The 11,410-nt window shown below is 39.1% G+C and overlaps 1 protein-coding gene across 3 annotated transcripts; it reads right to left on the bottom strand.

Annotated features, from left to right (window-relative positions):
• Positions 1-35: 35 nt before the first annotated feature.
• Positions 36-10,620, bottom strand: LOC131106938 (peroxiredoxin-like 2A). Of its 3 annotated transcripts, none has more exons than XM_058056503.1 (6): positions 10,431-10,620; positions 3,828-3,998; positions 2,545-2,636; positions 2,336-2,476; positions 2,078-2,242; positions 36-451 (listed from the first exon to the last, which is right to left on the bottom strand). In XM_058056503.1, exons 2-6 carry the CDS (start codon positions 3,970-3,972, stop codon positions 350-352), a joined length of 645 nt encoding a protein of 214 aa, XP_057912486.1. In that variant the 5' UTR covers positions 3,973-3,998; positions 10,431-10,620; the 3' UTR covers positions 36-349. The 3 variants fall into 3 exon arrangements, with proteins under 3 accessions (XP_057912486.1, XP_057912501.1, XP_057912494.1); XM_058056518.1 differs by lacking the exon at positions 10,431-10,620 and adding an exon at positions 10,291-10,309; XM_058056511.1 differs by lacking the exon at positions 10,431-10,620 and adding an exon at positions 4,090-4,160.
• Between the last annotated feature and the right edge of the window lie 790 nt (positions 10,621-11,410).

Below are 11,410 nucleotides of genomic sequence, written 5' to 3'. Positions count from 1 at the left end.
CAAACGGCCAATTATGAGTCACTATTACACTGTGCTGCCTACTTCACTGCTTTATTATTGCTGAATCACACTGCTTTCAAAACATCACGTGATAGCACTTAAACAGTTTTTCGTCCTCATAATACAGTCAAGGAGAATGTGTTGAATTGTTTGAGTGCAAACATCAGAGCTGCTCTCTCAGCAGAGTTTAGAGTCAGATCTTCATTAAAGCCCACAAGAATCAACAACACAGCTTCCTGAGCAGAAATAACGAGAAATGACAAACTGTAAAAGTGTGCATTGTCACTCACAATGGAGGCCGAAAGCTCACTTTGACAACTATTACATAACAATCCACACAATATGAAGGCTAGCTTGTTATGGCGTCTCTCAATTTGCGGGCTGTTCTGAGAACGGCCAACATGTTGACTTTATCCCCAAATTCCTTCTCACGGTGCTCCAGCAGAATACCCTGAAAACAAAAAAAAACAAATGTTGAAGATACAACAACAAAACGATACTACTTCAAACATGACTATATTTGTCATTCGGGAAATAAATATCTTGTGGGCACTTGTGCTGGAATGATAATTAGTTTGTTTATTTCGGCTTTTTCCTGGTTACGGAGTCGCCACAGCGGATCTTTTTGATCCGTATACTGATAATGACCTCATGAATTGATCACACAATCAATGAAAATGAACTTGATCATTTTGACAGAGTTTACCCTGTGTACTGGTTTCAGCATTTTAGCTTGTTTGTTCTACAGAACAACAGCATGAACAGAGTGAGACAACTTTGTCAAATGTCTTTACGCTGTCAAGCAAAAGCTGACATTTTCAAGCCATCATAATGTGTTTTTACTTATTTATTTACTTACTTACTTAAGAACTTTATTTATCCATTAGGAACTTCCTTTGTGCAGAGCATCAAAGCGTGTGTAGTTCATGTACCCAACAATACAACGTAAAACAACACATACAGTCAACAGATCCTAACAATCAACCATCAATTTGCAGAGGAATGCCTGCCAGCACAATACCGAAACAATTCGCTAAAATATGCATAAATAAATACTTAATAATACCTGAAAAAAATTAAAAAGTGTCAATCAGCATTATTGACTGACTTTCATTTTTTTATTATTTTTATGCCTAAAAGTTGAATATAACTTGTTTTTTTTATTCTACCAAAGCAGGGTATCAATCATAACAAAGAGGAAAAGTGTGCTGATAATCATAGAACATAAAGCAGGACATTCATTCATTCATTTTCTACCAGCGTCGCAGGGGATGCTGGAGCCTATCCCAGCTGTCTTCGGGCGAGAACCATTTGGAGTGGCCAATTAACCTAGCATGTTTTTGGAATGTGGGAAGAAACCCACGCAAAACCCACGGGGATAACATGCAAACTGGTGGAATTGCACAGAGATGGCGGAGAGTGGCATTGAACCCTGGTCTCCTAGCTGTGGTGGTCTTCGCGCTAACCACTCGAACACCATGCCGCCTAAAGCAGGACAATCATTCATTCATTCGTTCATTTTCTACCGCTTATCCTCACAAGAGTCGCAGTGGGTGCTGGAGCCTATCCCAGCTGTCTTTGGGCGAGAGGCGGGGTACACCCTGGACTGGTGGCCAGCCAATCACAGGGCACATATAGACAAACAACCATTCACACTCACATTCATACCTATGGACAATTTGGAGTGGCCAATTAACCTAGCATGTTTTTGGAATGTGGGAGGAAACTGGAGTACCCGGAGAAAACCCACGCATGCACGGGGAGAACATGCAAACTTCACACAGAGATGGCTGAAGGTGGAATTGAACCCTGGTCTTCTAGCTAACCACTTGTCCGCCGTGCCGCCTAAAGCGGGACATATGAAAGTATAATGTCATTCATTCCAGCTGTATCTGTTAAAGACCACTAGAGGTCAGTATTGCTCTTGTTCCCTGTTATTACCTGTCAGGTTGTTATGTTGTGCCATTATGGACTTACTTTTGCACACAGTAGTAGTCAACCAGCATGTTTAATTTTGTATTAGAACGAAAGGAAAGCAGTGCCCTCTAGTGGTGTCCTGAGTCCATTGCATATGTACCTGATCTCCAGGCCCAATAACAAAGACTCCCCCCAGCACAAGTCCTTCCCCTCGTAGGTTTCCCCTGTAGCCCCTCCGGTAGGCCCTCCACAGGTTCTTCCACACACCAATGCGCAGGAACATGGAAAGGAACATCCAGCGCTCTTGAGGGCCGTAGAAATTTCTCTGTGAGGAAGCGGAAAAGCAGCTTATAGCAGCTTAAAGCGCGCAAGGCTGAATAATTAGTCAGTGAGACATGCATTCCACAAAAGTGGATACCGTCGGATCCACGTAGACTTTCCCTGTGAAGAATTTCTTGAAGCCATCCAGCTCCTTGCCCAGGTTTTCTTTGACTACAGCAAAGAGGGGCACCTCGAGGTCCTGGAGCTGGGACTTGAGAGAGGACAGCTCTGCAGCCTCCTGCACAAATGAATACAAATGGCAGCCGTGTGACCCAGAGGTAGAACGATAGAGGTTGTGTTACACACCTCTCTGCACAGCAATCATCCCGGCCGTCGGACCACCATGACCACAGCTCCGGTCTTTTCCCAAAGAGTTTTGGCCTTGTGTCGCTCGTGGACTAAAATGACAGAGGAGGACTGTTAAATCATCAAGGAGTATTTTCTGTGGATGTGGAGCAATCACAATGAAATATCTTTATTGTTTCTTTATTATGACACTGCGGTCTCGTGGTTAGCGCACAGACCTCACAGCTAGGAGGACAAGGGTTCAATTCCACCCTCGGCCATCTCTGTGTGGAGTTTGCATGTTCTCCCCGTGCATGCGTCCGGTTTCCTCCCACATTCCAAAAACATGCTAGGTTAATTGGCAACTCCAAATTGTTCATAGGTATGAATGTGAGTGTGAATGGTTGTTTGTGTATATGTGCCCTGTGATTGGCTGGCCACCAGTCCAGGGTGTACCCCGCCTCTCGCCCGAAGGCTCGAGCACCCCCGCGACCCTCAGGAGGATAAGCGGTAGAAAATGAATGAATGAATCTCTTTATTAATGGATTCATTTACGTTATATACATTTATATATGTTATTATATATTATTATATATATGTATTATATTTATATTTATATTTATATTTATATTTATATTTATATTTATATTTATATTTATATTTATATTTATATTTATATTTATATTTATATTTATATTTATATTTATATTTATATTTATATTTATATTTATATTTATATTTATATTTATATTTTTATTTTTATTTTTATTTTTATTTTTATTTTTATTTTTATTTTTTTCAGATTTAGTTTTTGGCAAAAAGCCAATACTGGACATTACTAATATTTTTATATAATATAATTATAATTTATATTTAATATTTATTAAAGTTATTTATAATTTTATGAGTATATTGTCCCTACATTACATATACATTTATTTATACAACCTATTTTTGGTTTTCGACAAATAAGCCAATCCCAGACATTCCTAATATTTATATAATATAATTATAATTTATATTTGATATTTATTAAAGTTATTTATAATTTTATTAATATATTGTCCCTACATCGGGAACATTTTTAGCAACAGAAGCAATACATTTACTCATTCATTCATTCAGAATAAGAACGTCAAAAAGGCGTTATGATGGCGACAGTTTGACCTCTGGAACAGACTCATTCTCTCTCCATGATGGGAATCATAGTAGCCTTTCATATTTCCATTGATTTTTGACATTTTAAATAAAAGCCAAAGTTGCACAAACTGGACCAAAAAAGCGTAAAAGTGTCAACAACTCACCTCCTCCGGTGGTCTTGAGCTCCGTGTTCTCCAGCACCTCCAAGTTGGCCCATGTCGGCGACGTCTGGAACCAGTCTGTGATGGAGCTGATGAACTCGGCTACAAACAAGCTCACCGCCTTCAGGACCGTGTTCACAGTCACCATGGCCTCCAGGTAAGACCGCAGACCACCTGGACGTTGAAAATAGCATACATGAACTCCAACATCATTTAATGTAACATTTGATTGGAAATACAAGCAGCAGGTGAAAATGTTGCTTACTTCCAGTCTGTGAGCACCACTAATGAGAAGGTTATGTTGAGTTTTAAGCCCCCTCAACTCAAATGAGCCCAAAGCCTTTCTTACGTGAGCACGACATGACAGGAATTCCTGTAAAAGTGGATGAAACAAGGCTCAGCTAAGCCTTCAGTGCCTGGCACTGCTAATGCAAGATGGAGAGCAGTTGAACAACAATGTATAGTTTTTTTTTACTGACTTTACATCTGTGAGCTTACAAAACTGCCAATGTTCCAGGAATCTTAAACAACACCTCTCATTAAGATATATAAAAATATATATATGTGTGTCTAAACAGAGCAATTAGGACTTTTTGGGATACTAACATCGTATTTTTCATGGTTTACTTGCAGGCCAATGCCTGAGATTGCCATGCATTGGAGCAACACTGACCCCCTTAGGAGAAAAATGGTATTACACTAACAGTATTTTAACCCTTTCATGCACGCATTATAATAAACTACCACAGGATTTTTTTTCCTGTAGAAGTGTTTTCCTAAGTGTTTTAACACTTTAGGGATGTAAAAAATGATTAATTCATTTTTTAAATAATTGAATTCATTTTTAAAAATCATAATTTTTTTAAGTTGGAGTTAGTGCTGTGTCCATTAGGGTGGACAACATGCATTTGAACGACTAAATATTCATTCATTCATTCATTCATTTTCTACTGCTTATCCTCATGAGGATCGCGGGGGGTGCTAGAGCCTATCCCAGCTGTCTTCGGGCGAGAGGCGGGGTACACCCTGGACTGGTGGCCAGCCAATCACAGGGCACATATAGACAAACAACCATTCACACTCACATTCATACCTATGGACAATTTGGAGTGGCTAATTAACCTAGCATGTTTTTGGAATGTGGGAGGAAACCGGAGTACGGGGAGAACATGTAAACTCCACACAGACATGGCCGAGGGTGGAATTGAACCCTGGTCTCCTAGCTGTGAGGTCTGCGCGCTAACCGTGCAGCCCATTTTACAATTTTATTGCTTCAATTTTGTTTTTTATTGTAAAATAAAATAAAATAAAATAAAATAAAATAAAATAAAATAAAATAAAATTAAATTAAATTAAATTAAATTAAATTAAATTAAATTAAATTAAATTAAATTAAATTAAATTAAATTAAATTAAATTAAATTAAATTAAAAAACTGCAAAATTCAAGCAAAACTGAAAGGAATGACAACAAGTTGAAACTATAATACATTTTGTCACTGATGTGTTACATTTTAATATCTAATATCTCTTTTGGTTGGTTTGGCATTCTACATTAATATTAACCACAATAACAGAGTAGTTAAACGTCAGCATTATTATCTCTGTACTGGCAGAATATTGGATTGTTGTCTCCTGAGTGTAGTGTGAAACGGTTTTGCATTATTGCCTGCACTTTGACTGAGGAATGTGCTTCGGACGCACGCTGGGATCGAAGATGACACCAAGCAGCAGCTGCCGCATTCCTTCTGCCTGCTTCTCTCTGCTTCATGCCTGTGATGGCGGACATGAACTTATCTTTATTTGCATTTGTAGTATTTGCGCTGGTTTCTCATCATGCTCTGCCGTATTACACAACCTGGAGGTTCAGGCGAGGACTCACATAAACACACTACAGCACTTGGACCCATGGGTGTAGGTAGAGGAGGAGTCGGCCAATCACAGCCCGGGATCTGCACCCCACCTCCTGTGTGCCGCCATTGGCGGGAGGCTCTTGTTGTGTCAGTGAAGCCAATCAGAGAGGACATGGGGTACGATTCAGTGACCATGCAGATGTGGAAAAGTCTTTTATAAGATGAACAAACATAATTGTTTGTGGCGATAAAGGCTAAAAGGATGTGCTCGTGCTTGTCGGTCACACCCATTCACTACAACGAAGTGATAAGTGCGCACCGTTGCAAAACACAAATCCACCCAATGTGTTACATGACATGTCGTTACATCACAAGTGGCGTAAAAAAGTTTGCAAGCCAGCTCATTCCGGCCGCCGCGACACGTGTCCACATGCCCTTGAACCCGCGGAACGGGGGGAAAGACAAACATGTGTTTTACAGCCTTCCTGACTTTATCTCATTCTGTACTTTTCTGTCAAGTGTTACCCGCATGACCCCGAAAGGGGTGTCACCCTTTTGACGCGGTGAGGTCATTGTGACACTTTTTACCTGCTGCTCGAAGGGGGTGTCTCTAAATTCACGTAACACTGAAAGCACCCCAATTGAATTCGGCAAAGAAAAGAAGTAGCAGAAGAAAATACTGTCAAACATCTCATCCATCCAGCCATCCATCCTCACTAGGGTGGGGATATGCTGGAGCCTATCCCAGATGTCTATCCCAACCCTAACCCTACCCTTACCGTCTAGTCCTAACCCTTACCCTCTAACCCCAGCTCTACCCTAACCCTAAACCTCACAGGAAGTCGCACGAAGTCGGGGTTGTCCCAATCAAAACCTCCTGGCCACTTACAGTTCTTGAGTTATTTTGAATTGATAGCAGCTAGCAAGACCTTATTCGCCCCTACAGCCCGGACACCCTTATACCTAATCCTAACCCTCTAACCCCAACCCTAACCGAGGTATTAAAAGGAGGGTCCACTCGACTCTGAATGGTCTGAAACGTGCTCCTAACATGATTCGGTGGGACACTTCCATATATGGGACACATTCCAATAAGGAGTTGGTTTCATGTTAACAGTAATGTAAATGTAACCCTAACCCAGGGGTCGGCAACCTTTACTATGAAAAGAGCCATTTCTCCAACTAAAGAAAAAGAGCCTGGAGCCGCAAAACACATTTTTAAAAACGTCTTCTAAACTCTAAGAAGAGAATAGAAGAAATAGAAGTGCAGTGAGTGTGCATGTGTAAGGGTTGCCAACCAGTAGGGTTATCATGCTATCATCTTGGTTAGGTATTGGTTGGTAAGGGTTGCCAACCAGTAGGGTTATCATGCTATCATTTTGGTAAACAAGAGAATAGAAGAATGAGTAAGGGTTGCCAACCAGTAGGGTTATCATGCTATCATCTTGGTAAACAAGAGAATAGAAGAATGTGTAAGGGTTGCCAACCAGTAGGGTTATCATGCTATCATCTTGGTTAGGTATTGGTTGGTAAGGGTTGCCAACCAGTAGGGTTATCATGGTATCATCTTGGTTAAACAAGAGAATAGAAGAATTTGTAAGGGTTGCCAACCAGTAGGGTTATCATGCTATCATCTTGGTTAGGTATTGGTTGGTAAGGGTTGCCAATCAGTAGGGTTATCGGGCTATCATCTTGGTAAACAAGAGAATAGAAGAATGAGTAAGGGTTGCCAACCAGTAGGGTTATCATGTGATCATCTTGGTAAACAAGAGAATAGAAGAATGTGTAAGGGTTGCCAACCAGTAGGGTTATCATGCTATCATCTTGGTTAGGTATTGGTTGGTAAGGGTTGCCAACCAGTAGGGTTATCATGCTATCATCTTGGTTAAACAAGAGAATAGAAGAATGTGTAAGGGTTGCCAACCAGTAGGGTTATCATGCTATCATCTTGGTTAGGTATTGGTTGGTAAGGGTTGCCAATCGGTAGGATTATCATGCAATCATCTTGGTTAGGTATTGGTTGGTAAGGGTTGCCAACCAGTAGGGTTATCATGCTATCATCTTGGTAAACAAGAGAATAGAAGAATGTGTAAGGGTTGCCAACCAGTAGGGTTATCATGCTATCATCTTGGTTAAACAAGAGAATAGAAGAATGTGTAAGGGTTGCCAACCAGTAGGGTTATCATGCTATCATCTTGGTTAGGTATTGGTTGGTAAGGGTTGCCAATCGGTAGGATTATCATGCAATCATCTTGGTTAGGTATTGGTTGGTAAGGGTTGCCAACCAGTAGGGTTATCATGCTATCATCATGGTTAAACAAGAGAATAGAAGAATGTGTAAGGGTTGCCAACCAGTAGGGTTATCATGTTATCATCTTGGCTAAACCTCACGACCTGACGCCTGAAGAAATCTGTAGCACAGTCAATTGACAGCCTGGATTAACAATATTAGGAAAGCAGGAAGTGAACAAATGTAACAGTTACTGATTGTAAAAGTACCAGATGGAGGGGTAGGATTTAATAAGGTACGTGACAAAAAAAAAGAAAAAAAAGGTAAAACTAAATACAAATTAATAAAAATTAATAAAATAAATTAATAAATAAAATGAATTTGCTAAATACAAGAATTAAGAGTCTTGAACCAGTCATGATGTGCTATATATATCACTATATTGACACTTACTATGGTACACATTATGTCATTGGATGGTCATATCACCTCGTACTTCGGCAAGTGACAAAAAAAAACCCAAAAAACAAACAATATTAGGAAAGCAGGAAGTGAACAAATGTAACAGTTACTGATTGTAAAAGTACCAGATGGAGGGGTAGGATTTAATAAGCTTTGCTTCTTCCTACTCCTTTTGGACATGTGGAACTGTGAACTGATTATGTGATGCATTCAATTGTAATCTGATGTATGTTCAAATGAAAATAAAACCATTACCATTAAATTTGTTAAAAAATTTTTGGATTGGATTTTTCTCCCATTGTGTGTACATGTATTTAGTTTTTGTGTTTTTTTTATCTCAAATGTATTTTTGTCACATTAGACTACATGTCTATAGGAGTCAAAGGGAGTGTCTCTCCACTGATGTGATAAAAGGTGTGGCAATCAATGGTAAGGTTGATGAATTGCTTTGATTGTAATTAAACCTGTCCAGAGCAGCTGCTGGGGTTATGTGCGTGCCGCACAGTTGTTTAATGTTTGAAAGTGTTCAAAAACACAACACAAAGGTCATATGGGCTTTTATCGTTCCGTTCACTCGCCACGAGGGGCAGCTTCACGTTGGACTTTATACTTCTATCGTAAATCTACAGCCTCTCTCACTGATTTACTCCAAGACAGAAGCCAAACTGGTATGGAAAAGATCTGAATTGATCCCGATCTCACACAAACATATCAGATCATGCAGCTCTACGGGGCATGGAACCATATTTGGTAACTTACATTTCACTTTTCACGACACTGGGGTGATACTGCGACCATACTGTGAACACACGTACATACATGTACGCGTACAGTACATGTACTTTACTATGGGACACTTTGCACTCAAAATAGACGATGTAGACATTGAAAGGATGAAAAAAAATTAATTTTTGGGGATCACAATAGATGGTTTCCAATAGCTGGAAACCTCATATTACAAATATACAACATAAAGTGGCCAGAAATATTTCAATATTGAACAAAAGCAAAATTTGTTCTCAATCAGAAATCACTCCACACTCTTTATTGCTCTCTGGTTCTACCATATCTTACTTATTGTAATAACTATAAAAGCAATCTTCACTCGCTAAATGTACTGCAAAAAAGGTCAGTCAGGATAATTCATCATGCCGCCTACAGAGAACATACCTACTAACTCCTTATTTCTAAAATCACAAATACTTCAACTTGCTGATATAGTTCATCTTCAAACAGCTAAAATAATACATAAGGCTAAAAATAACCAATTAGCTAAAAATGTCATCCAATACTTCTCTACAAGAAGAACTAAATTTGAAACACTTACATGCTAGGACTACGTTAAAAAGCCACAGCATTAGCATTTCAGTATCTGAAATCAAACTATGGAATTGATCTCAAACGATGAGCCAATTCAAGAAACAATACAAGCAGTTGATTTTTGCTAAATACAAGGATGAAGATTTTTTTTTCAAAAATTAAAAAATTTTAAAAAATGAAAAAACAAAATAAAAATTAATAAAAATTAATAAAATAAATTAATAAATAAAATAAATTTGCTAAATACAAGGATGAAGAGTCTTGAACCAGTCATGATGTGCTATATAAAAAAACAACGAAAAAAAACTGAAACTATATCAGGAAAGCAGGAAGTGAACAAATGTAACAGTTACTGATTGTAAAAGTACCAGATGGAGGGGTAGGATTTAATAAGCTATGCTTCTTCCTACTCCTTTTGGACATGTGGAACTGTGAACTGATTATGTGATGCATTCAATTGTAATCTGATGCATGTTCAAATGAAATTAAACCATTACCATTACCATTACACACAAACTACCACAACAAAAGCATTTTTAAAGTCCTTCAGCGTATGTGAAATAGTTCTTCATGTAATTGTAATGCAAATAACCTTCTCTCACTTGGTTATTAGACTTGTTGTGACAAAAGCGACAGTCCTTATCTTTGGTCAGAACCAGAACACGCTTGTCCGTGTTGCTGAGGCAAAGAACAAGAAAAAACTAAGGCCGTTTGCTGGTCAGTCATTAACAAACGTTCTTACCGTCTACAGCGTTTTCACCGCGGTCTACGGCCAAAACAAACAGGAGGCTTCGGCACCGGGCAGCATGTTCAAGTCTTCTCTGGTTTCATCTAGTTGGAGCAATTAGCGGATATCTGTCCTTAACACATTTAGATTGGAGCTGCGTCCCACTTCCACACACTTCATAAATACAAGACATGTACAGTACGACCCACTTTCACACGCTCAAAAAAGGCTGGCAGCTTTGTTTACATAATGTTTTTTATCCTTTTAGTATACATTTTTATTGATTCAAGGGCTTTTTTTCATTCATTCATTTTCTACCGTTTATCCTTACGAGGGTCGTGGTGGTGCTGGAGCCTATCCCAGCTGTCTTCAGGCGAGAGGCGGTGTACACCCTGGACTGGTGGCCAGCCAATCACAGGGCACATATAGACAAACAACCATTCACACTCACATTCATACCTATGGACAATTTGGAGTCGCCAAATTAACCTAGCATGTTTTTGGAATGTGGGAGGAAACCGGAGTACCCGGAGAAAACCCACGCATGCACGGGGAGAACATGCAAACTCCACACAGAGATGGCCGAGGGTGGGATTGAACTCGGATCTCCTAGCTGTGAGGTCTGCGCACTAACCACTCGACCGCCGTAACTAGTCACACTCACATTCATGGACAATGGAGTCACCAATTAGCATAAAATATTTAAATCGATTGATAGCGCTAATATATACACGTACATATGTATATGTATATGTATATGTATATGTATATGTATATGTATATGTATATGTATATGTATATGTATATGTATATGTATATGTATATGTATATGTATATGTATATGTATGTCGTGTGTTAGAGCTATCAATCCATTAAAATATTTATTTGTGATTTTTGTGATTAATCTCATTTGTCCATAGTCAACTCATAATTAATCACATTTAATCGCAGATACAGCTATGTTTTTATCTATAATAAGCAGGGATGTAAATCTT

The sequence above is a fragment of the Doryrhamphus excisus genome, chromosome 2, assembly GCF_030265055.1.
Source record: "Doryrhamphus excisus isolate RoL2022-K1 chromosome 2, RoL_Dexc_1.0, whole genome shotgun sequence".
Classification (NCBI taxonomy): domain Eukaryota; kingdom Metazoa; phylum Chordata; class Actinopteri; order Syngnathiformes; family Syngnathidae; genus Doryrhamphus; species Doryrhamphus excisus.
Note: the sequence above shows the minus strand (reverse complement) of the source record. Positions and strands in the feature narration are given on the sequence as shown.